The sequence below is a fragment of the Acytostelium subglobosum genome (genome assembly GCF_000787575.1).
Source record: "Acytostelium subglobosum LB1 DNA, scaffold: scaffold40, whole genome shotgun sequence".
NCBI classification, from domain to species: Eukaryota; Evosea; class Eumycetozoa; order Acytosteliales; family Acytosteliaceae; genus Acytostelium; species Acytostelium subglobosum.
In genome coordinates, this window is record NW_012236493.1 from 85,744 (window position 1) to 112,568 (window position 26,825).

Below are 26,825 nucleotides of genomic sequence, written 5' to 3' on the forward strand. Positions count from 1 at the left end.
GGTAACAATGATCATCGATATTTATTTCCTCATTGGCAGATGGTTGGTCCTTAGGTTTGTTACAATGGCGATGGGCTTATCTGTTCCAGTGATCTGATTGTTTGGTGATGTCGATAGTGCATAGGTCAAAAAGTGGCAGGTCCTGCATTTGTACAATATCCAGTCCTTCTTTCTTGATTTGGATGGATTGGCAACCCTTTAAATAATAAATAGTGTTTGGTTAGCATCAATGGATGGTTGATTGGTACATGTTGAGTTGCATGCCTGGATGACTTACTCAACTGAAGATCGTTTGTAGTCACCAACAACATTGGTTATGTTGGTGTAGCCCCACATGACATGTTTGGATGAGCCAAAGTTGTGCAGCTTCTTCATCTCGAGAAGGAATGCAGAGCAGCCAAGGAAGTTGGGACAGTCATCGCTTCGTTCACAACAACAGTGTCGCGGGTTGTTGAATCGAGATGAATCGAATGGTGTCAGAAGTGTAAAGACACAAGCTCCACATAGGCATTGATACTGGGTGGTGTTGTTGGCGTAGGTCTCCACGCCACCGCCCCAATCCGCCAGTCCCTTTTGAGTTCGCCTCTGTCTGCCCCAGCGACAGAGTTGCTCGACAAAGCCTTGGTTCGGGTTGACAATGTATCGATGGTCTCTGATCAAGATGAACGCTTCAAAGTAGCTGATTGATCTCGAGTCCATAAAGTATCCAATGGCCAATGCTGCTGATCTGGACACGCCCTTATCAGAGACGATCAGTACTCTTCCTTGATGCATGATTGCGTCACGAATAAAGTCAAAGGCCGACGTCAATGAGTGAAGAATATCCTGTGAGGGGTCGTCGTGCAGTTGCAGGTGAAGATACTCAAAGTGATCAGGGAATGCGTTTGGTGAACCTGTACAGTTGATGATGTGAGTGATGTCTGTGCGTGTGGAAGGCAGGAGGGATGAGTAATCTAGGAGCCGGACTGAGCCATTACCAGGTATACATACGGAAATCATTCTTTAACATATTCTTGTTCATCGATGGGTTGAATGAAGAGATGTACATGAATGAGGTGATCTTTGAGGGTATCTCCATGAGGTACTTGTGCTCGGGGAACTCGGGTGGCTCATGGGGTAGCTCAGGCAACAGGTTGAACTCGTGAAGACGTGATTGGGAGTTGTTGTTGGACTTGGTGGGGTTGTTGAGTACATTGTAGGTGTGCGGCAGGAATCGACCTGGACCATAGTGTCCGCTGGAGCGGTTGGTTCCTTTGTATCTGGTGCCATCGCCACCATTGTAGTAGAGGCGTGGCTGGTTCTGGTTGTGCAGCTGTTCGTTGTCCAGTTGCTGCTTCAGTTGCTCCAGCTGCGCCATGATGACCGGCTTGATCGAGGTGAACTTGGTCAGCAGGTCTCTGAGCGTGGGTCGATAGAAGGGGTCGCGGACAAAGACAAAGTCCATAAACTCGAGGATCGCCGGTATGTTGTGGATCTTTGACTTCCTGTCCTGTGTGATGAGCTCCTGGCCTGGCTGGGTGACTCTGATGAAGAATTTGACCCAGTCGTCGTCGTAGAACAGGAACTCGCCCGTGAGCAGCTCGTAGAAAAGACAGCCGAGCGACCAGACGTCGCTTGCGGTGTTTGATCCGACCTTTTTACGACGGTCAAAGTTCTCGCGTGTCTTTTGACTGGCATAGGCAATGGCCAGCATCTCTGGACTCTTGATGAACTCTGTGCCACGATTCCTTGTCGTGTAGCCCTCAATGTCTGCCGAGTACACCTTGGCCTCGCCCCAATCAGCCAAACAAACTACAAAGTTTGGATCATACGTTGGCTGATTCCAAAAGTCCTCCTCAATCGTGCCCTTCTTGATTGGATGCACAAGGAAGTTGTCACACTTGATGTCAAAGTGATTGATCTCTGTGTGATTGTGATTGATTGATATAGTTATGTTAGTGATTGATTGATTGATTGATTGAGTGCACTGCCATTCTATACTTACTGTTCTCAACGAGGAACTGGACGGTCTGAAGGACATTCATGTAGATGTTGAGGTAGAGAGGCAGCTGCTGCAGGAAGTGGCCGGTTTGTTTGAGTCGCCACTCTTTTAGTGAGCACTTGTAGGACTTCATCACGATCCAGTAGTTTTCGCCATCGACACCATAGTCAAACATGTGACAGGCACGAAGATCACTCCTAAAGTTGTCCATGATAAGGATCTCTGTGAAGATGTCGTGCAGGGCACATCGGTCATGGATGGACTTGGGCACGGACATGAGCTTGGCAGCGATCTCCAGTCCCTCATCATAGCCCAGTGTGCCCTTGTACACTGTACCGTAGGCACCCTTGGCCACTCGCTTCAGGTCCTTGAACAGAGACGAGTGGAACAACTTGTTGAAGAGGAGCTTCAACACTCGGAAGTAGTTGAGTCCCATCTCGAGGGTGCGTTGACACAGCTCAGGGATCAGACTCTCATTCTGATGATGATTGATGTGCTGCTGCAGGATGAATGGCACGTTCAACTTCTTGGCCACAAGTGGGAATTGGTCCGAGTATAGCTGCTCCAGCGTGTGATTCGAGTTGAGCAAAAGACTAAAGATGAGCTGCAGAATGGAGATGTGCAGGTCCTTGTCGTGGTACAGCTTTCGATTGTTTCTCTCGACCTTGTAACGATGCAGCTCTTTTGCTGTCGGCTCGGCTGAGGTCGCATCGCTGGCGGCCTGCGCCACAGCAGATGCTGCTGGCACTGGATTTCCAAGTACTAGTTGGAACTTGGGGTCCTGTGGATCGATCTTTTGTTCGATGGCAGAGAGCAATCCAGGTGCTTGAACAGAGTCAGACAGTGACTTGACCTCACTCTCTGTGGAGCGAACTTTGACCAGGGGCAGTGTGAGCTTTGGTATGGATATCTTTGGTATTGCTGCAAGACCAGGCTTGGGAGGGGAGGTTGTTGCCGCTGTCGTTGTCGTTGCTGTTGCTGGGGTGGTAGAGGTTGATAATGAAGGTACTGGCTTGGAGATGGTTTGGACTGGCTGGGGGATGGGTGGTTGTGTGATTGGAGGGACCTTGGGAGGGATTGATGGTAATGGCGCTACTGTGTTGGTGCTTGGTGATTTGTCGCCAATCTTTGGCGGTAGCTTCAGAGGTGGAAGCTTGGGTTTGAATGATGCTAGGGCACCACTGGGTATATTTACAGGTGGTGGTGCTGATGATGTCCTGACTGTATCAGCCGGTTTGTTTGTGGCAGTTGTTGTCGTCGTCGTTGTTGATGTTGATGATGTTTGGCCATCCTTCCTAAAGAAGAAAGGTTCGATAAAGTGATCCCTATTCTGTTTGATCTCATACTCCAAGTTGACCTCCCTCACCAAGAAGTCCATCGTCTTTAACTGATAGAACTTCATCGTTATCTTCTCGTTCTTGCTAGTATAGTGTAGAGTAGTGATGGATAGAGTGTGGGTAAGTATGGAATATGTACTATGCCATGATCAGGCAAACTAACTTACTTGACTGAGAATGCTATCAGTATGTTGAGGATAAGTTTACAAAGTGACAGTGTCTGTGAATCGATTACATAGTTGTTGTACAGTTTGATGAAGCTAATGTAGAAGTAGCTATAGTTGGGTGAATATGACAGAGAGGTGTTAGATGATGTGGATGGCCAAGGAATTGGCTGGACTAATCAATCATACCTTATGTATGCATCAATGTAGAGCTTCTTCTTGGTGAATGGGTTCCACTTGAATGAGAAGATGGTGTTGAGCAGCTCAAGCATTAGTCGCTTGGTCTCAAAGTGTGTGGAGTAGGCAGAGGCTTGAAGGAAGGGCAGGATCACACCGCCAGTGGGCAGCAACAGGTACTCCATCTTCTTGACAAGTTCGCTCGTGTGTTGATTGTCAGCCTCAGTGTTGGACTCGCCCTGTGTTCGCTTGAGCATCCTCACACACACCAGATGATGCTTGAGTACTCGCGAGCGAAGCTCAACTAGCATCTGTCTGCGTTCGGCAGCGTGTTGGGTGGGCATACCGCCAGTGCCACTGCTGTTCTTGAGAAGCTCGCGCTCCACATTGTCGTTTGCCAGTAGATATTGAGTGTAGTGGCGGATGAAGTGGAAGGTGTCGTCGCGCTCAATGAATATTGCCAGGAACATGTCGTTTAGTGGCGGATGCATGTTCTGGTCAATGATGGCATCGAATATACAGAGAAGGTAGTGGATGATGTGTAGATCCCTGAAGCGCTCGCTGGTGATCTTGCCCTTGAAGATGTAGTGTTTGATGCGCAGCAGCGCCTCGATGCACACGTCGACCACTTGAGACGGCATGATACGCGTGGGACAATGCTCAATGTAGTCGGCCAGCAGATGCAGCTGGTGCTCCAGGTCACCAACGATGTTCGTGTCGATCACATAACGTATGTTGTTGTTGATTCGCCAGAGCAGCACGTCCAGCTTCTTTCTGAATGCTGCCTTTCGGTCTGATGACATACCCTTGGTCACATCATTCCATCTGATCCTATGAATGTACTCTACATAGTCTGCCCAGTTACCTGCCAACTGGAACACCAGCTTCAAGTACTCCCCATCAGCTGGGATGATACCCTTGTAAACCAGCAGTAACTCAGAGTACAGCAAGTTCATTGGGTTGTTGACGTACTGTTTATGGGAGGACGCAATGTGAGTCAGCATGAGTGATCAATCAATCATTCAATCAATCAATCGATCAATCAAACTTACTTGGAGAAGCCAAAGATTGTAAGAGGTGAGAGCAATGACAGTCTTCATGATGAAGCATCTCACTTTGAAGAGATTGGAGTTCTTGTATGAGTTGATGTCTGGGGAGAGTGAATGAGTGTCTGATGAGACACCCGCCGAAGTATCTGGTATGATCAGTCGCTTGGGAGCATAACTATTCCTCTTCAATGTAGTCGATGATATATGTGCATCAACTGCCTGCTTGTAAGACATCAGTGCAGACAAGTCGGTTGTCATGTCTAGGGATTATCCACATGGGTTAGTATGATCGCTCGAGTTTGATCCTTCCTTTGTACATACATGTCTCTCCAAGCTTGGTGGCTATATCGCTTAGCTCCTTGGATGTGTTGGTCTCCACCTTGCCTACGTCACCTCCTGTCAGACTCCTTGTCGAGGAGTTGGAGTCATCGCGTCGCCTTGAACTTCTGGTCATCTTGGCGCTGTTCTCCACTCGCATGGGTAGGTTCAATCGTGGAATGATTGGCTTTGGTATCCGAGAAGCTGAGGAGGAGTTGGACGATGTCGGACTGGTGGGCAGTGACATTGGACTGTATGTAACAGTGCGATTGGAACCAGCCGACAATGAAGAAGCCGATGATGTGGACATTGACAGAGGCTTGAGATTCAAGGGTGGTACTAGTGAGTTGCCATGATGTTGTTGTTGATGTTGTTGCTGTGGATGTGATGCTACTATGGATGGTGACTCGGTTGGTGATGATCCATTGCTTGCTGTGGCATTGGCCTCATCGTTGCGAATCGCTCCCGACGAAGACTCTCTTAGATTGCGTCTTGATGATATGAAGCTGCCCTTGTTGTTGTTGCTACTACTCTGCTGTTGTTGCTGCTGTTGTTGTTGCTGTTGCTGTTGAATGCCGCCACTACTTGATAGTGGTGTTGGAGATAGGATTGCACCGGGTGGGGAGAAGTTGGCCGATGATATCAATAGGTCTGCATAACCATTGGCCGGTATATCGACTGGCCTATCAATGACACATACTCCTCCACTCCTCTTTTGTGACATGGCAACAGTGCCCTTGTAGTATATCTCCAGTAGTCTAGGTATACACAGATCCTCAATGAATATCTAGATGCATGTGGCCTATCGAGTTAGTTCAAGTATCCCAGTATATCGAGATACTGAAGGACAAGGACATACCGATCGCAAAGGATATAATGCTATCAGCTTAGACAGTGTCTCGGCAATGCCTACACACTCAATCTCATCATAGAGATGTGATATCAACTGTTTACAAAACAGTCTTGATGCCTCGTGGCTATTATCAATCAATTGTTGGCATATCTAAAGTGCATGCAGCATGTCAGCCCAGCGTCAACGCGACTAGATTGACTGTCGACTTCACATACCTCTAGAGCAAGATCACTGTTACAAGATATCTTGCCACAGTAACAGACGCATTGTATCAGGATTGTGAGACCACCTCTTGATATACAATAGTTCTTCTCGGTGGTGTCCATTGACTTGGCCTTGTCCAGTATTGTTTCAAGTAGAGGCAGTCCCTCCTTTGTGAATTGTTGTTGTTGTTGTTGTGATGCATGTGCACTATTACTACTACTACTATTATTACTATTACGTGTATTTATAAGAGCATTGAGAGTACCAAAGTGTTGCTCTACAGCTCTACCCTTTGGTGACACTGTTGATCCCGACCTATTCTTTCTCCGAAACTCCATCATTGTATGTTGTTGATCATCTATCTGTATAACTACCTGAAATTAACAACCTGTCTAGCTATCTACAATACAATTACTTCTATCTATACAAAAGCAACAACAATGAATGAATAAGTTCTTGTCCCGCGATCGACTCTAACTCCCCCACACACAGCCACTGATTGTAAGAGATGCAGTCAGGCATCTTCCTAGAAGGTTTATTATCCTTGTCAAGGACTTATAGTTTCGTAACGTTGTTGTAATAATCATGAGAGGTGTGTAATAATCAATCCTAACTCCCATTATCCTTATCCTTATCCATTATCCATTTTCAATTTTCCATTATGTAAACATTCTTGGCGCAATGGACATGGCCATCAACTCTTGGAAGAGTAGCTTGGCGGCATAGGGCATGCGTACTTGAGAGATCTGTGTCTTGTTCTTGCATCGCCTGCACTCGTAGTGATTCTTTTTAAGGTTGGCAATAGCGATCAAACCACATATGTCACATACGTGGACACGATAGCTGTCCGATTGATCAAACAGTCTCTCCTTGAGGAACTGAGCAGCGCCGTGAGAAATCATGCAATCGCGCTCCATCTCGCCGAATCTAAGACCTCCGTCTCTAGAACGACCCTCGACAGGCTGGCGAGTGAGGATTTGAACTGGACCTCTTGAACGAGAGTGGATCTTATCGTCGACCATATGCTTCAAACGCTGGTAGTATGTGGGTCCGATGAAGATCTGTGCCTCAAGTCTGCGACCAGTGTGTCCGTTGTAGAGCACCTCGTGGCCAGTCATCTGGTAGCCAATCTTGTGCAGCTCCTTGGAGATGGCCTCCACTGTGACATCGGTGAATGGTGTGGCGTCACCCTCGTCTCCAGACATGGCCGACACCTTGCCCAGAAGACATTCGATCAGCTGACCAATAGTCATACGCGAGGGAATGGCGTGAGGGTTCACAATAATATCGGGCACGACACCCTCAACAGTCCATGGCAGGTCCTCTTGGCGGTAGGTCATACCACAGGTTCCCTTCTGTCCGTGACGCGAGGAGAACTTGTCACCGATCTGTGGTGTTCTCATTGAGCGTACACGCACCTTGGTGAACTTGAGACCAGCCTCGCTGGTTGTCAACACCACTGAGTCGACAATGCCGTTCTCTGATGAACGCATCGCTGTGCTGCTGTCTCTCTTGGTCTGACGCTTGCTCTTTGGACCGAGGTCCTCGTCCTGAGGTGGGAGAGGGGTGGTCTTGCCAATGATGATGTCGTCACCAGTGACACGGACACCAGGTGGCACAAGACCATCCTCGTCGATCTTCTCATAACTGCCGTGGCGCATGCCGACGCAAGTGTCCCTGTCGGGCTTCTCAAAGGTCTCCTCGTCGAGTGCATACTGCTTCTTCTGCTCGTCCTTGTATGAACGGTAGAACATCGAACGGAACATGCCACGATCAATTGACGACTGGTTGAGAATGAGCGAATCCTCTTGGTTGTAGCCAGAGTAACAGGCAATGGCCACACACACGTTCTGACCGGCGGGCAACTCACGGAAGTGAAGATATTGCATGGAGCGGGTGGTGACCAGTGGCTTCTGTGGATAGAAAAGCACGTGTGCCATTGTGTCCATGCGAAGTTGGTAGTTGGAGATGTAAACGCCCATAGCCTGCTTACCCATAGCACTGTTGTGAACGTAGAATCCGCTACCACCAATGAAGCTGTGGTTCTCAGACTCGGTTGTCAGATCGGCAATGAGGCAGTTGTCGGTGGGCTCAACGGCCGACACGGGCACGAACAGAGAATCACCGTGTGCCTTGATGCGCGACGTCCACTGTACCTGACCTTGGCAGGGCAGGCCAAGTTGCTGCTGGCGCATCTGGTACTTGATGTACTCGGACAGTGAGGCAAGCTCGATCAGCTTCTGGTAGTTGTAGCATACGCCAACTCTCTCGAGATAGTTGACAATGTTTGATCGGTTGGTCAATGAGATGACGATGCCAGTGTGCTCTGCGACCGTCTTGGTGCCAAGTGTCTCGATGTTGAAACGCTCGTACATCGTGTGCAACTGAGTCAGCATCGATGTGCTGTGCTGGCCAGCAAAGAGGAAGGCCTGTGTCTTGGAGAACTGGATGTTTGGCGATTGAAGCGAGGACAAGTACTCCTTCTGCACCATGGCCGAGCCGTCGACGATCCACTGAGGGATCGACTGTTGCTGTGTGAACATGCCAAGGCCACAAAGTAGGGTGACCAACACATCGGTGCTCTGATGAACGATCTGGTAGCGTTGGCTGGCCTGATCAGCGCGCTTGAACTTGTGCTCTCCGAGACCCAACACCATGAGGTCCCTTCTATATTTCCTGGCGGCAGGCTTGCTGTCGAATGTCAGCTTGATGCTGTTTGTGATGTCGCTGTTGTTGTTGGCAGTCGAGGAGATGTATCCGTAGATCCTCGCAAGAGTCTGTGTGGTGGCTTGGTCGATCGAGGAGCCGGACTTGATCAATCCAATGCTGCGCAATGTGTTGATATTTCGTTGATGTTGTTGATTATTTACACGTAGTTTGTCCAATAGTTGATTGAGCATTGCTTGATCGATGTGCAATGCTTGAGTGTTGTTACTATTCTGTTGTTGTTGTTGAATGGTCACGGCATAGTTATTATTCTGAACCATTGATATTGCTACAAGAGTCTGAGTTGGCTGCAGTTTGTTGACTGGTGACCATCCGTTCGATGTCATAAACATGTGGTCCTCAGTGGCTACGAGCGAGCGGCCCGACTCGGTGATGACGCGGAATATCTTCTTGTCTGTGGGACGAACATATTGGTGCACGACCTTGCTGCTCGACTGGCGCATTGTCTGCCAGTGGAACGTGACGACTTCCTCGCCAACCTTGACGTCCTTGATGGCCTTGGTCTGGCCGTTGGCCATCAGCACTGGCTCCTCCAGCCACAGACACTGGTAAGTGTTACGTGGCGACTGGTTGTGATCGGGGAATGGAATGATCGAACAACAGATACCCAGGATCATCGATGGATGAATCTCACAATGAGTGTAGTTGTGCGAGATGATGTCGGTGGGCGACTGCACCAGCTCGGACGGCGTCATGGCAATCATGACGGTCTCCTCCTCCTCTGTGTCGATGTACTCCACAAGACCCTCAGTGATCAACTGCGCCCAGTTGTAGCCGCCGTTGTTCTTGAGTGAGTCCTCGAGCTTCTCGATGTGGCTCTTCTTGATGGTCAGTCTGTTGTCCTTGTCGTTGACGACGAACAGTGGACGACCACAACGACCACTGTCGGTGTACAGTCTCAGCTCCTTCTCGGGGATGTCACGCACGATGGAAATCTCCACGGAGAAGTCTCCACAACGTCTGATCAGACGCAGGGTCTTGAGCAGGTTGTCGGGGTTGTGATGGATACCCACCCACAGACCGTTGAGGAATACCTTGGTGGCGTTGTGGATGGTGGACGGATCAGTGATCTCCTCGAGGTTCTCTGTGCTCCACTCCTCAAGGAACTCGAGCAGTGGCTGTGACGACGAGCCGACAGAGATGTACGACATCATAGCCAGGTTCTTGACGAGACCACAAGCCTGACCCTCGGGAGTCTCGGACGGACACACCAGACCCCAATGAGTGTTGTGCAGCTGACGTGGCTTGGCAAGCTTTCCCTCTCTGCCAATGGGCGTGTTGAGACGACGGAGATGACTGAGTGTCGAGGCGAATGTCAAACGGTTGAGCACCTGGGCCACACCGGCTCTGGCTCCAGTGTTGGCGGCACCCCAGTTACCTGTGGCCAACGAGTACTTGAGACCCGATGTGATAGTCTTGGTCTTGATGGCACTGCTTGGGAAGAACTCTCTGCCCTTGTCCACACACTTTTGCACGTACATACGAACGTCCTTGTTCACCTTCTTGAACAGCTGACGGAAGAGGGTACCCAGCAGCGGACCGGCCAGATCCAGCCTCTTGTTGGCAAAGTGATCTCTGTCGTCAAGAGGTCTGCGCTCGAGGGCAGCCAACAACAGTCGATGCACGATGTAGCCAAAGTAGTAGGCCTTCTTCGTCTCAAAGTACTCGGCGACAGAGACGTGCGGAAGCATCTCCTTCTGCAGCACCTCACGTGCAAACTTGATTCTTTGCTCTCGCGTGCCTGTCGTGCTGCCACGCTTGCCAAGGTAGTCGAGTGCCACCTCCTGATTCTGGATGACGAATGACTCCTCCAGTGATGGTCTCATCAGGTCCATCATCTGCTGATCGGAGAAGTCATAACAGATGTGCTCCAGGATATCCTTATCGGCTACAAAGCCCAATGCTCTAAAGACAATCACGATTGGGACATCTTGTTTGATATATGGTATAGTTGTTTTCATTCCAGTTGTACCCTATTGATGTGATGTTGATTGATCAGTATGATTGAATGATTGAGTGATCGAGTGATTGCGTCCACTTTGAACATACCTTGCTTGAACTCTGGAGCATCTTGACGTACATGGTACTGGTTGGACGTGAACCGGTCTCTTGACAGGAACGAATTTCTGCGACATATGAGTACTTTGATGGTGGCGTCTTCTTGAAGACGTAGACGTGGTTGTGCGACATCTTCTCCTGAGCGATCAACACCTTCTCGGATCCGTTGATGATGAAGTAGCCTCCCTGATCGATGGAGCACTCACCCAACATTGCCATATCTATATCGTTGGTCTCGTCCAGCATACAATACTTGGAGCGCAACATGATGGGCACTCTGCCGATGAGCGTCTTTTGTAGCAGCTCCTCTTTGCGCTCTCCGCCCGACACCTCGATCTTTGTGATATCGGCGTACAGTGGTGCAGAGTACGTCAGATTCCTGATTCTCGCCTGGTTCGGTGTAAGATTCTGTGATGTTCCATCTGTCTCTGTTGTAGGTTTACTCAGATAAATCTGTCCAAACTTAATAGAGAGTGATGATATCTGATGTCATATGATTGATTGATTGATTGATTGATGATGAGTAAGTTGACGAAAATCAATCATAGTTCGTAATAATGGCACTCCTTACATTGTTGACCTGCTGTTGACCTGGATGATGTTGTTGCTCTGGTCTTATTGTGATTGGAGGTGACTCATCGATGATCTCTTGCATTGTGTTCTGGATGAACTCGTCAAAGGAATCCAATTGCTGACGCACAAGACCCTTCTCTTGGAAGTATGCTGTGATTACATGCCATGCATCATCCTGTGAAATCTCCTCATTACCTGTAAGATCATTATACAAAATATATTGTCAATGAATGTTCATCGACTACCTCCCTGCCACTCATTCATTGATTGATTGATTGATTGACTGATTGCTAATGTGTTTCTTACCTCCATCTTCATTCATATTATAATCATTCATTGTGTTATATCTATCTTCACTTCACTCTTGTGAATGATGTTTGTTTGTTTTTTTTTTGTTTGTTTATGTTTAATATTTAAAGTGACTCACTCGAAGTGTAATAAATACCTGCTGCTGCTAACTGAACTATGATAATATTATATTATATTATTATTGAAACAAATAAAACTAGTTTGTTAATATCTCTTTGTTATTATTTGTTTGTTCAGATGCGAGCCAACGAAGAATGAACCCACACTGCCTCAACAACAACTTCAAATCATTTCTGTTTCTTCATCACCTTTTCAAAATTCAAAAAAATTAGTCATACCAAGTGCTTTGATTGCTCTTCAACCTGAACCTTGGAACTTCACAGTCATTCTTGAAAGTTGGATTGATTGATTGATTCATTAGTACATACATACATATACAACAGATGACGTCTAGATCATCAACACCACCAACATCAACTACGACAACTACTACAACAATGACGCAACCACTCGTCTCAATCGACTTGAAACAATTGATCGATGTATGTATGAATGGTGAGGCATGATGTAATCAATCATAATACTTGTACTAAACTTATATTATAGAATCTGATACATAGTGCAGTTAAATGTGATATAGCAACTAATGTCAATAAGGATGCGATTAAAGAGTCAATGGAGAAGGCATTGCCATTGTTTGACAAGACAAAGATGACAGAGCCACAACAAGTTGAATGGAGATCAAATGTTGAGATCCCTCTCAGGCAATCACTAGGTCAGCTATTCGTATGTACTGCTGTGCATGAACAATCAATCGACCAATGCTAACTCACTCAATCAATACTTATAGAAATCGGATCAAACAAGTATACAACAGATAGATAACTTGATACAGTTCATTATATACTTGTTTGAACTTGGTTATATTGATACGATGCTTGTGTATCTGTTGGAGGACATGTTCGATAGTAACTCAATCAGTAGATCGATACAGTTGTTTGCATTGTTAGAGTCACGCGTGGAGTTCTTCTCACAGGATGCACTGGTCTCCAGCACGTCCAAGTCCAAATTGGTCATCATCAAGATATGTGTGGAGCTGCTGCGTCGCCTGTCCAAGTCGACCAATCCTGAGTCGTGTGGACGTGTGCTCATCTTCCTGGCCTACCTCTTCCCGCTGTCGGACCCCTCGGGTCTCAACTCCAAGAGTGTAAACAACCTGCGTCCAGACGATCTGATACGTGGCGACTCTTTGATCGATGGCGGCGACGTGGCCATGCAGGTGGACTCATCGATCAGCGACACGACCACCGTCGACATGAACTTCTACAAGCAGTTCTGGGCACTGCAGAGCTACTTCCAGAATCCATACCAGCTAATCACCAATGGGCCAGCATCGGGCTTTGTCTCGGGCAATGCGGCCACACTCAACAAGGAGCGATGGACACATTTCACTCAATCGATCGACTTGGTGTTGACTACATTCGCGACACACATCAATCTTGACGAGTTGGCATCACTACCCAAGGATCACTACTTCACCAAATATCTCACCAACAGCAACCTTATGAAGCTTCAACTGAAAGACTCCATCTTCCGTCGTAACATCCTCACTCAACTGCTCTTCACATTCCAATTCCTCGACGTTACATCTCACAAGAACCCAACCCTATTCACAGACGAGCATGTAAGTATCATTGATTGATTGATGGGATTGTTCCAGGATCATTCATTGACACGCCAACCCACCTCTAGAAACAATCAATCCAGAATCAAAGTATCAAAGCGATCAAGATACTATCACAAACTCAACCGAATGGCAATCAGTTTGCAGAATGTTTGAATATGGTGTTGAAGAGGGAGACGAATTGGATCGCTTGGAAACGCGATCAATCATGTAAATCATTCGAGAAACCAAGCTGTCCTCCAATAGTGGTCAAGAGGAGGAAGGTCAAGAAGCACGACCCGTCCAAGGTGTCGCTGGGCAACGCCGAACTGTCCAGACTGTGGAACATCTCCAACGACAACCACGAGTTCCTCAAGCAAGAGACCAAGCTATCGCTCGACACCTATCTAATGCCACTGCGCAGCGAGAAGGTGCGCCTGGACGAAGAGGCGCGCGCCGAGGCCGAGAAGAAGGAGCGACGCAAGCAAAAGGAGATCAAGAGGCACGAGGAGCATGAGAAGCGCCAACAAGATCTGGCCGAGAAGAAGCGCAAGAACCCAGAGTATGAGCCGACCGAAGAGGATGAGGATCCCATCGAGGTGGACTCTGATGACTTGGAGGACTTGGACGAGCCACAGCCACTGCTCAAGGATGATCAGATGTACATATGGAAGACGTTGCGATTGATGTCACGTCAGCGACTCGAGTGCTTCAAGGCGTCCGATTCCAAACTCAACGTCGACAACATTGTCCAAGCATACTTCCAAAAGGCAGTTCAGTCGCCCAAGATGTCCAAAGGCTCTGTCTCTGGCAACAACAATCAAATGATCATTGACAAGCCACTCTCTGCTCCACCTCCTCCCACTTCATCCGTGTGATGTAAGATGGATACCCTTTGTGGACTCTGATGGAACCTGCCACTGCAAAGCCAGCAAGCCAGGCCAAAGAAGGAACACATTAAACCATAGCTCCCCGATACTAAATGTTAAAAAACATAATGGGTATCTACCCTGTGTAACATCGTGTATAATGCATCACGACAACATTAATGATGGTCCATTAATGAATCCAACCATTGCAATGGCCAAACAAAAACACTAATTAATGAACGACGTTCTAATAATGTTGCTGATGTTGTCCTTTTGATCACGCAAACAAGATACATGTAACGCATCACCGCATGACCTCCCCACGAACCAAGAGTCTGCCCATTCTCTGTTTAGTTAGTTAGGGCACAGTGGTATTGGGGGACGTACCTGTAGCCCCACACTGTTTCATCAAACTTGCCGGATCAAAGGCGGCAGTGTGGCTGTAGGATGGGCAAACTTGAAGGCCATCAAGTTGTGTTCAATTTCGCAATGTTACAATTGTTATACGCTCTGCCCATGATCAGAACAATAAAGTACAACTTATTGAGAATCTTTCGATCATCACTCCATCATCAATCAAACAGTCTTGTACATCGTCATCAATCATCTTACTAGAGATATTATTTGTTCATTCATTCATTCATTCATTCACTTTTAATACATAGTCATAAAGTAAAGATAACAGGAACCTAGCACACATACATTGACTTGATCAACTAATCAACGTAAGGAGTCAGTCAAGACAAGATTGGATGTTTGTCCTTTCAATTAGTATCTGTTGTTTTGTTTAAAAGTACGATCGATAATTGGATAGACGATAGACGATGGATTGATTGATTGATTGATTGGTGTGTGGGTATAAGCTTACAACGATTGATACCTTTTCATTTATATGTTCATAATGAGTGGATGATCAATCACACACCGATCCATCAAAAGTTGGCAATGGATAATGGTCTGTTGTTGGTGTGTACACGTCTTGCCTCAAAGAGGCAGAGATCAATCATGACAGGTCGATGATAGGCCTATTACACTATCCATCCTCATCATCCATCAATTACCAGTTCAGGCCACAACCATTAGCCCCCACCTATCGGAAACGCAATAGAGCATGCTATAAATGACACACACACTTCTCTACCTCCCCCAATCAGCGGGGTGGTTTGATCACAACTAATACACACACACACACACACACACTCTAACACAAATACAAACACACACAATCTTGTTTCATCACCTTTGTTGTTGTTGATCTGCCTTTATGTTTAGCACGTGTTTCTAACATTAAGTTGATAAAGGGCTTAGTCAGGTGTGCGAGTCCTCCTTGGTGTTCTATCTCTACCACCACTATTGTGTGTGTGATTGGTGTCGCCAACAACGACGTTTATATTTTAAACGACTTGGCATCACATCCACATCCATCCATCCGTCCGTTCACCATCACACTCATACTCTAGAGTATATCCTCTTTGCTCGGTACTCTCATTATTACAATGCTCATCCCTTCTTGCTTGGTGGTGCCAAACACCTTCCTAGTGTGTCAGCCAAGCCCACACATACATGGCTACTACCTACCTATCCTGTCTTTTAAACGACATCCCAAAAGATATCACTTCCACATATTTAGTTTAGTACTACAGTAGTACTACATCTTTGGCCTCCATTAGTCCACCCCCCCTTCACCTATCCATCCATTCATTCATTCATACCTTCAACACCAAGGACGACCAGCTCCGGCTGTCAATCAATTAATCAAACATTCACCACCTGAGACAGTCGTTCTAAACCATCCAACAACACATCAATCCAACAACAACAAATATAAAACATAAAGATACAGTAGTGAGAGAGAGATACATCATCGACAACAACGACTGCACGCTTGGATTATCATTCAGTGAACAAACAGCAAACCCAAGGTATGAATGACAAATTGTCAATCTTCATTCATTCATTCAATCAATCACGTGTTGTTGTTGTCTTTGATTGATTGGCTGGTCAGCCCCACTATAAATAATATAAATATAATGTTGTTGTTTGTTGTTTGTTGTTCTATCTCTACCATACCATACTATGCCATACCATACCATGCCCATACCCATCAATCAATCAAATATTCCAACACACCATCGGTATCGATCATACACTATCCGCCAAGTGTATCATCCTCTTCCAACAACAAAGTTGCGTGCGTCTATTTTTATTACTTTGTTTATGTGTGTGTGTGTGTGTTTGTGATTATTTGTTTGTGTTTGTGTGTCTTTGAAGGTGATTGTGGCCTGACCACGACCAACCAAGCCAATCACCCTCACCACACCAGTGTTGTTGTTGTTGTCGCACCAGTGCCAGAGATCGGTTATACACTTCATCTCTCAGCGACAACAACAACAACAATAACAACTACAACACTGTTGTTGCCTCACCCCTCCCTCTATGCGTCCTTGAAGTTGGTTGGTCTCGATTCACCTCGCCATATCTAGCTTAGAAAGGTTACACTTTATCCATGACCTTTGGGCTTTGGCATGGTATGGTCGTGTGACCTTCATTCCCTACCTATCTGTTGTTTATGTATGTCTGTGTGATTGATGGTATATATGTTCAAGCCTAATGAATGGAATGACAACATGAATACCATGAGTGTGTGTGTGTGTCACAGGGGCAAGGTGGGCAGGTAGGAGTAGGAGTCTGGAATCGACGGGATGGTGACGGCTCGGCTATATGTCGGTTAATCAATCTCCTCTTTTGCCCATTTAATCAATTAACAACATCAACATCCATCAACAACAATCTTATTTGTATAACAACAACCTACCTTCTTATCCAATCAACATCGTCCAACTAACAATCCAAGGCCACTCACTTAACAATTCTCCAGAGTACTGTATTCTTATCCATTCGCACCAACAACAACGAACGATTCAATCATTCAATCAATCAATCATTCATAGTAACTCTCTATTTTATGTATAACAATAACTAAATTGTAAGTTCAATCAATCACATGAAACTGGAATAATAGTTATTAATATTCTGATTTATTTTAGATAAAGATGGAGATAGAAATGCTTTTAAATTCAAATAAGGCCGAGGCCAAAGACAAAACTTTACCAGTTGTGCCGCCACAGGCACAGCCACAAACTCAAATTCAAACTCAAACACATACTCCTACTCCACCATATCCATCACCATCATTCACATCAACACCTGCACCTCCAGCTTTTTTCCAACAACAACAGCAACCACAACCAACAATGGTTACAAATGGTAATCCATTGGCTTACTTCCAAGCTCCACCACCTCCACCCCCAGCCTACTTCCAAACGCCACCTCCACAGCCCGCCACACTTCATCTTATCCAGCAACACCACATGTTGCAACAGCAGTTGATCCAAGCGCAGCAACAGAACCAAATACTTCAGATGCATCTGCATCAGCAGGCGGCCCAGAACTTTATGGCACTCAGCCAGCAGTCGCCTCTGCTGACGGGCCGTGGCGGCTCGCCCTCCGTCCAGAGTTCAAACTCGCCGGTGGTGCTCAGCGGCTCACCGATCATTGCCAACTCACCCAGTCTCAAGGCCAAGCCATCGTTCACATACTCGCCCTACCAACCATCGCCACCTATCACACCCAGAACCATCGTATCCACTCCAACATCCACATCCACATCGACTCCAACTACATCCCAAGCCAGTCCAAGTAAGCCAGCAAATGTAATACCACCACTTCAGTTGTCTCCAGCCATCACAATCGCCGCATCCCAAGGCCTGTCACCACCAAACTCTGCCAAGATCACACCTGTCCTCTCTCCAAATGGCGTCGCCAACACAAGTAGCATGGCTGTGAGAAGCCCCCGCTCCTCAAACTTTGGCGACTCGTCGTCGCCCCCCGTCAGCCCACACTCAGACTCCAAGTTCAGCCTTGGCACCAAGAGCAACAACAGCAGCAACAGTGACAAGGAGAAGGAGAAGAAGAGGAGGACCCGCTTAAAGAAGGAGCAGGCATCCATGCTAAAGTCCTTCTTTGACAAGGACAACTACCCCAACAAGGAGGAGAAGGAGAAACTGGCCGGCCTGCTGGGGATGAACTACACTGCGGTCACCACATGGTTTTCCAACAAGCGACAAGAGAAGAGAAGAAAGGGCACGGATGGCCGACGCCTAAGTGTCTCGGACGAGTCTGGACTGCGCAACAAGTCTGGTGAGCACACTGATGAGGACCTGTTCATAGATGAGCCTGACTATGATGAAGACGATGACTCCAACTCCCCACCACACTCGGCCACCCCATCGCGAAGCTCCACACCAGCAGGCCACAGCTCACTCACACCTCTGATATCGGGTATTGGTTTCCATAACAAACAACCAATGCTGATGGAGGCCATCTCACTGAGCCAAGGTGGTTCATCATCACCATTGTTGCTGTCTCGCAGTGGTGGCGCCACGCCACCTCCCAACAGCCTGTCCATTCTGTCACAGGTCGCTCATGATGGAGCACATTCCTCGCCCAGGTCACCATTGTCGCCACTCTCCAATCTTGCACATCAGAGTTCATCATCGCCAGTGTCATCGCCACGTGGACATCATCACTACCATGTCGAGCCCAAGAAGAATCCATTGCTGCTCCAACTCAAGGCAGCTGCTCACCCACATGCCACCGACTCTGATGAGGACTCTGGGTCATCAAAGGAGGTGTCCAAGTACATGTCTTCTCATCAGAACTCTGATTCCGATAATGATGAGTCTAATCAAACTTCAAAGAAGTCCAAATCATCATCTTCGTCGTCCAAGAAATCAAAGAGAGGATCCAGACATCAAAAGAAGTCTTCATTAACTGGCTTGATCACCTCATCCAAGACCAGCTCCAGTTCCAGTCCAAGTCTTGTTGGAAAGAGGAAGCTATCCATTCATTCCGAGGATGAAGGTCTGGCCCAAACACTCAACAACATCAACAAACCAATTGTATCTGCATAGTCTCATCCACCAATCATTCACTCAATCAACTCAATCATCTCACACATACTTTCACATATGATGATCAATCAAAGCTCTCATGTTATTTAATTATGCATCTGGTAGCCAATCCAACTCTACCATCAATCAATCAATCATTCACAATCACTATCACATTCCCAGAGTCCACTCTAGTATTAGTGGACACCATCCATGTACAATAAAACACAAAAGGCCTATAAACATCAATCAATCAATCCAATCACTCTTGGAAGTTGATGGATAATACAATCAAGTGTATTATTATTTATGATTGGTTTATTACATTATATTACTATCTGTCTATGCTTGGAAATAATAGAGGTTGGATGACGGTCCACAAACAAGGCCACAAACAACATTACTTTAGTTGTTGTTGGGCTGGGCATTCCTACGCTGATCGTTGTACTTCTTCATCTTCTCGGCAAAGTGGCTGTGAAGGTCTGATTGATTGACCTCGGATCCAGTGATCCACTGATCCTCCAGACATCTCTTGGCGGTGTATCGTTGCTCTGGATCCTTTACGATTAGTGCACGCACGAATGACTTGGCAGACTCGGATACATGTGTCCATTCAGGCTCGGGGAAGTCGTAGTCGGCCGTCAGGATCTTCTCAAACAGGAGGTTCTGGCTTGATGCATAGAAGGGAGGGAAGCCACACAACAAGATATAGGTGATCACTCCAATGCTCCACATGTCCACGGCATTGTCGTAGCTGCCACCGGTCAACACCTCGGGCGCCACATAGTCTGGGGTGCCACAGCTCGTCTCAAGTTGCTCGCCGCCACCAAATATCTTGCTCAGGCCAAAGTCTGCGATCTTGATGATCATGTCCTCGCCATCGCCCGAGCACAACAAGTTCTCTGGCTTCAAATCCCTATGTGCAATGCCCTGAGAGTGAAGGTATTCAACTCCATTGCACACCTGTCTAACAACATTGCGAGCGTCCTTCTCTGTAAAGGATCCTCTCTCTACAATCTTGTAGAACAGTTCTCCTCCAGTTACCCTATATTATAACATGTCAGTCAGTCAATCTATGTAATAGTCTCTATCTCTATCACTTTGAATGATACACATACAAGTCCATTACCAAGGTCAAGTGAGTATCACTCTCATATATCTCCTTCAGACCGAGCACATTCTGATGATTGACCTTCTTCATGATATCGATCTCTCTTCTCAATTGCTCAATATGCTTCTTCTTGACAAACTTCTTCTCGATATACTTTAGAGCGACCTTCTCATTGTCAGTCTTCTTTGTACCCTCCTTTACAACAGAAAATGCTCCTCTGTTATATATGATTGTTAGTTAGTTACCATAACAATCTTTGTACAGTATTGTATATACATACCTTCCAAGTTCCTTTCCAATTACATAATAATCATCGATAAGTCCAATTGATATGTCATCTGTTATAGTCGCGTAAGTTGGAAGTTGGAAGTTTGAGATGAAGAGGGAGAGGGTGGTCGTGTGAGTAGGATGTAGACATATGATACTTGGAAATGAATGAATGTGAAGTAGACTTACGTGCTGATGAGATGTTCTCTTCAGCCTTGACCTCAGCTGTCTTGGTCTGTGGTTCAGCTGGTGCACCATCAGCTTTGGCATGTTTATTCTCTTTTCCATGATGTCCGCGTCGGTGGAATGGATTGGAAACATGGACATGTTTAACTTTAGATACACAGGCTCCCATTGTTAATTATTAATATGATCAAGATTAATATTATATCGATGTTCTGGTTGAAGATGTTTTGGTTGGAGTCTGGAATGGAATGGAATTGAATGTAATTATCTTCACAATTGATTGATGATCAATCACTAGAGATGATGTTGATGGTGATACAGATAGAAATAATATATAAATTGTTATATGTATGTATGCGATTAATATTATAATATTATCAATAACACAATGATGATTGATTGTGATTGATTGATTGATTGATTGATTATAATAGGTGGTGGTAATGGCAGTGGTAGTGGTAGTAGTAATCGTTAATAATAGCTATGGGGGTATGATTTATATCATACATATATCATCAGTCACTCACTCTTATACTCTCACATGAATGGATGTTAAGTATGTGTGTGTGCGAAGATGTATGTAAGTATTCCAAAGCACATACTCATATTCACACACAGAATAGGATGGTCATCTGACCATAGACAATTGAGGAGGTTGGGTTGTTGTTGTTGTTGCCGCGTAGTGATTGATTGCCTGACAGTCGACCCCTCTTCTTTGGTTGGTGTGTGTATGTGTGTGTGTGTGTGTGTTTGTTTGGTTGAGATTGTGTGTGGGAGTTGATCAGTAGTGTGATTGATTGGTAGATAGATGATGGATTAGGGCAAGATGTGGAGATGTGTGGAGCTGTGGATGGTCCATCAATTAAGTCCTAATCTTAGTGAAGGGGCATCGACTTTGCTCATTGATTGATTGATTGACGTGATTGATTGGTGTTCATTCAGTCTTTACAACAACATCATGTATGTGATTGTCAACCATGCATATGCTCTGCAACTCTGGTATCCAAGACAAGACATGTAGTCGTACTACATGCTTATTAAGTGTCTGTTGTTGGTCCTACATCCGTGCATCCAATACAACACAATGTGATCCCGATTACATCCATCTACTTCTCGATCGACTCTCAAACTCCAATTTACTCTAACTCCGATTCCATTCATATATTCATTCATTCTTTACACTTATAAATTAAAGAATGAAAAGTAGTACTACATTTACATAGTTGTTTAGATTAGGATGATCTTCTCGATTGAACCTTATCCCTTGAGGTCTAAGCTAAACTAAGGTCATCTTTCAAAGTCCTGGGATGACACCAGAAGGTCTATCAAAAAATCATCGAAAGGTCGTAACAGATATTGATGATCGAACAACAAGATATTCTTAGATGTTTGATCCCTTCAAATTAGAGGAAGCACAAGGCGGTCCATAATGTACATCATGAATGTCACCTGATTGGTCGATTGATGGACTAGATATATATTTATACATTCTAGAATACACAATCACATAAATACATAATCTTATTATTATCCTACAATATCGATATCAATATCAATAGATTGGGCAGACACAACATCATCAATCATCAATAGCCTCGCGCAGTAACTCATTCCTCATTCACACAAACAACATGTTGTCAAAGCAGCCCACAAGTAACTTGTTGAAGATCATCACATTTATGTTGTTGGGCCTTCTGTTGTTATTACCGACATTAGTTTATTCACAGACTCAAGCCGACTGTATGTGTACAAATCATCGCAATGACTGATGTCCTTCCATCCCATCACACTACTCACACTTACACACAAACTTACTTGATCAGTGGATGCTTTAAACTGGATTGAGAAGACCTGGAATTTGGCATTGCCATCTCCAAAGTGTCAAGCATATGGTATTGTTTGTGACATTGCACAGAATATTATATCAATGTAAGTATCCAAGATTGGTGGAGTTGATTGATCGACGGAATAACACTAACATATTCACTAACTAATCATTAATGATTGAAGAAATATTGATGCAGCCTCACCAGTATCTCCAACAACAACAACAACAACTACAACATCTACTGGTGCGTCAGGAGGTGGTACTGCTGTCACCACCAGTAAAGCATCTGCCACTGCACCTAGTCCCTTTCTCAATCAGTTGAGGGATTTAGATCAATCATCTACAACAAATGGATGGTCCTCCAACATTCAAACCGCAGCACCCAAACAACCAGCTAACACTCCATCGACGACATCTCCATACTCAATGTTATATCTTGTCAACATGTAAGTTCCCATCATTTAATCCAATACCCATTCAATCATTCTTTCATTCATTGTACTAACATCAATCAATCAATCAAACAAACATTCATAGAGCCATTACCAAGTTACCTGTTAATCTAACTGTTATGATATTGAATGATCTATATGCGCCAAACCTTCAAACTGTTCTGTATGTATGGTATCAAATACTATCCTCTGGATCACATCACTAACTTGTCATAATGATAATAGATTAAACTATAGTCCAATCGCTCCACCACCATTCACAGCTGATATAGTCACTGCATTCCCCAACTTATTGGCAATGTATGTACATCGATTGGATCAGATCACTTTTAGATTAATACTAATAATATCACTTTGGTTTGAATTGGTCATTAGTGATTTCCTTGGACCTGTTGTATCTGGCAAAGCACCAACCTCTTTATTCCAGCATCCATTGCTTCAGAGATTGTAAGTTACCATGGTCATTTATTGATTGATTGATTGAATGAATGAATGAATGATAGACTAACACCATCATCAATGACCAGGACAATCAAGTCGAATTTAATGTTTGAACAATTGTTAAATGTAACATCCAATAATGTTATTGGCAATCTGTAAGCATGAGACATGATATTGGGTTGAGTTCATTCATTCATATTTTCTAACAATTAATCCAAATACATTACATTACATAGTGATATAATCCTTGATCCTTCGATTCAATCGCCAGTACTTATCACTCAATCATCACTTCCAAAGGTGACCAACCTGTATGTTTAGCCTGATCTCTCTTCGCCCATCACCCACTCACTGACACTCTCTCGCCAAACATCAAATAGTACTTTGAACTATAAGGCCTCTGCGATATTGAATATCCAAATTCCATCTCTTTCCATCTTGTATGTTGTTGGACACCTTTGATCGACCAATCCAACCATCAACTAACAACAATCCCATTCATTCAAAATAGAACACTTAATGGTCTCGCTGCCCTACCAAAGGTTGAACTGACCATCAACACCCCACTCCTGAATAAGTTGAGTATCTTCAACTCTGACGCACAGCCAATAGTAGGCAGTCTCGACAAGCTCACCGAAATCTATCTCAATCACAATGCACCAAGACCAAGCATATTCTTCACCTCATTCCCTCCAGCCCTCACTACCTAGTAAGTTCCAATTATGATTGATTGATTGATTGAATGATTGACGTGGACATCTACTCACGCATACATTAGTTCTGAACAGAATACACCAATGAGCAATGTATCACTTCCACCAGCTACTGACGTACTCAAGACATTGATATTGTCAGGCAATCAGATCAGCTTGGATATTGCCAAGGTGACATATTGGAACTTGGATTTCCTGGATTTATCCAACAATCAGATTAGGGGCAATGGATCACAGCCATCATTATGTTCAATCGCCCGCATGAACATGGTTGGCAATCAGATCACGGCAATGGGCGAATGCTTCTATTGCTACAAATCATATATAGCGGTGTGGTTCGATGCGTCCATGGTGATCTATACACCCTCCACTGAATGTGGCTACATCAACAATGCACCCAGTGGCGGATTTGTCGTGCGCAGTGACCTAATCTACATCACTGGCAAGAACCTTGGCTGGGGAGGCTTTGGCACCACATCAGGCCTCACTCCAATCATTCCAAACTTCAACTTTACTTTCAAAGTACCAGAGACAGCAGTTAAAAATGGTACCATCTCAATCAAATTCAGTGCTGAACAACCCAATCAAACATTCCCCATACTCATGGCAGGTATGTTAATCAATCACTCCACTGATCGTTCATATATTCAAACAAACTGACACATTCTCCACACAGCCCCAACCGTTGATTCAGCATCATTCATTCAGATGGAGAATATATTGTTGATGCGTGTCTCTGGCGTCAATGTGAAGGATATCATTGTTAGACTGAATGGTGAGACTTTGGTATGTTTTTCACGTGACACGTCTTTTGTCTCATGTCAGGTGCGTGTCGACCTACCAGAAGGCACGCACACTGTTGGTTGGACAGACAGTCCCTACCCACCATCATTATCCTACAACTTCACTACATCGTACTTCCGCTCATTCCCACTAGTCAGTGGAGTGTCTGCCATTGGACAGTCGGGCGGCAGTGTCACCATAACAGGCACATTCTACGCCAATGGTGTGGCCGATGACAACACCACAGTGACAGTTGATGGCGTCAACTGCCCCATCTCAAGCATGGCAGCCAGCCAAGTTGTGTGCGATCTCAAGCCAACAAAGTCATTGGGCAAAGTCAGGATGGTGATCAACAACGCAGGCTTCTTGCTGGATTCATCGCGTCTGTTCTACATCTCGCCAGACACCGTTGCTTGTCCACAGGGCTGTGGAACTGGCATCTGCCAGATGGGCTTATGCACCTGCCCCGTGGGATACTACGGTCCCGACTGCTCATACCAGCAGACACCAGTCGCAGAGGTCGAACAGGAGCTGAGTGAAACGACACCAAGCAGCACCACCATTCTGGCCAACGCATTGTTCCAATTCAACATCACATCGATTGAGGAGTTGGACTCACTCGATGCTGTGGTCAACAATCAATCACTCATTCAATGGACCACCATCAAGACTGAGTCGGATATCAAATCCACCGTCAACTACTCCACGGTCACCAGTCATGGCGCCAATGTCACCGCCATCTTTGACGTCTACAAGACATCGAGCACCGTAACATTTGCCGGCATCACTCGTGATTACATACCTGGCACGCTCAAAGTGTCGCTAGTGATCACTGGCTGGAAGTTCCAAAAGTCGTCCAACGTACTCCGTGTCGTGGTCTCCACATCCTCATCAATCAAATCAGCCGAGAGCACATGTGGCGCTGATCAGACAAGCGAACACTATGGCCAGGACTCGCTAAACAACCTGAACTACCTTGTGTATGAGCGAAATGACGTGACATTCTACGGTCGCTTCATCAATCGCTCAATGTCCGATGGCCGCCCAACATTCTCAGCCACCAACATACTCAGCCAAAGTTCTGATGGCGCGGACAATGGAACCAAGGTGACGCGCATCGGCATCTACCTGCCAATGTGCAATGAGTGCATCCTTGATCCAGACTTTAGTGTGTTGGTCAATCCACACCAAGAGGCCAACCCATGTGCCTCCAACAACAAATCCAACTACGTGATCGTGGCAGCTGTGTGTGGATCAGTGGGCTTTGTCCTGGTCGTGGTAATAATCGTGGCCATAGTGATCAAGACTCGCTACTATGTACATCGCCACGGTAACTGGTTCAAACTCGTGCCTCGCGCCGGTGAGCGCAACCGAGCACTCAAAAAACTACGCGGCGCCTCTGAGTAAAACCCGCTCACCTCAACCGTCATTCACGGTCGGCGGTTCGTCCAATGGGTGGGTCGACCACATGGATGGACATGCCGGCAATATTTACAATATCATAATCAATGTCATCAATCATTCATTTGTATTCTTTCCATTTCATTACATTCCTTTCCGTTCATTGTGTGTGTTGATGTCATCTCCGCTGACGTACTTACCAGGTTCGTGTTAGGCATAATGTTAACTAATGTATCTAGATTCATCCATCCATCTCAATTATTCATCCAAAATGATCAAGCAACTACTTACCCCACCCAAAGACGACTTTGATCATTTTCATATCAGGTGGTTGGAAGGGGGCTGATTGAATGGGTGGGGGCTTGGCGATGTAAGTTTGATCGTCGAGTGGGGGGGGGGGGGGGTTGTT

At 45.7% G+C, this 26,825-nt stretch overlaps 6 protein-coding genes across 6 annotated transcripts; 3 read left to right on the plus strand and 3 right to left on the minus strand.

Moving 5' to 3' along the window:
• Positions 1-21: 21 nt before the first annotated feature.
• Positions 22-6,424, minus strand: SAMD00019534_122750 (hypothetical protein; the record flags this gene model as incomplete). The annotated part of the gene is made up of 10 exons (XM_012892490.1): positions 22-196; positions 278-893; positions 991-1,902; positions 1,985-3,402; positions 3,486-3,593; positions 3,672-4,630; positions 4,712-4,968; positions 5,030-5,813; positions 5,886-6,029; positions 6,095-6,424. The coding sequence occupies 10 exons, from the start codon at positions 6,422-6,424 to the stop codon at positions 22-24; spliced, it is 5,703 nt and encodes a 1,900-aa protein (XP_012747944.1).
• Positions 6,425-6,742: 318 nt separating this feature from the next.
• On the minus strand, positions 6,743-11,763 carry SAMD00019534_122760 (hypothetical protein; the record flags this gene model as incomplete). Its single annotated transcript, XM_012892491.1, has 4 exons — positions 6,743-10,783; positions 10,860-11,351; positions 11,440-11,636; positions 11,748-11,763. 4 exons carry the CDS (start codon positions 11,761-11,763, stop codon positions 6,743-6,745), a joined length of 4,746 nt encoding a protein of 1,581 aa, XP_012747945.1.
• Positions 11,764-12,193: 430 nt separating this feature from the next.
• Positions 12,194-14,291, plus strand: SAMD00019534_122770 (hypothetical protein; the record flags this gene model as incomplete). Its single annotated transcript, XM_012892492.1, has 4 exons — positions 12,194-12,292; positions 12,357-12,536; positions 12,601-13,434; positions 13,503-14,291. 4 exons carry the CDS (start codon positions 12,194-12,196, stop codon positions 14,289-14,291), a joined length of 1,902 nt encoding a protein of 633 aa, XP_012747946.1.
• Positions 14,292-17,536: 3,245 nt separating this feature from the next.
• On the plus strand, positions 17,537-19,255 carry SAMD00019534_122780 (hypothetical protein; the record flags this gene model as incomplete). Its single annotated transcript, XM_012892493.1, has 1 exon — positions 17,537-19,255. One exon carries the CDS (start codon positions 17,537-17,539, stop codon positions 19,253-19,255), a length of 1,719 nt encoding a protein of 572 aa, XP_012747947.1.
• Positions 19,256-19,639: 384 nt separating this feature from the next.
• On the minus strand, positions 19,640-20,967 carry SAMD00019534_122790 (hypothetical protein; the record flags this gene model as incomplete). The annotated part of the gene is made up of 4 exons (XM_012892494.1): positions 19,640-20,279; positions 20,353-20,562; positions 20,626-20,683; positions 20,802-20,967. The coding sequence occupies 4 exons, from the start codon at positions 20,965-20,967 to the stop codon at positions 19,640-19,642; spliced, it is 1,074 nt and encodes a 357-aa protein (XP_012747948.1).
• Positions 20,968-22,429: 1,462 nt separating this feature from the next.
• On the plus strand, positions 22,430-26,422 carry SAMD00019534_122800 (hypothetical protein; the record flags this gene model as incomplete). Its single annotated transcript, XM_012892495.1, has 12 exons — positions 22,430-22,538; positions 22,622-22,727; positions 22,809-23,072; positions 23,164-23,241; positions 23,304-23,378; positions 23,454-23,525; positions 23,606-23,674; positions 23,756-23,830; positions 23,900-23,959; positions 24,031-24,228; positions 24,298-24,842; positions 24,909-26,422. The coding sequence occupies 12 exons, from the start codon at positions 22,430-22,432 to the stop codon at positions 26,420-26,422; spliced, it is 3,165 nt and encodes a 1,054-aa protein (XP_012747949.1).
• Positions 26,423-26,825: the final 403 nt, after the last annotated feature.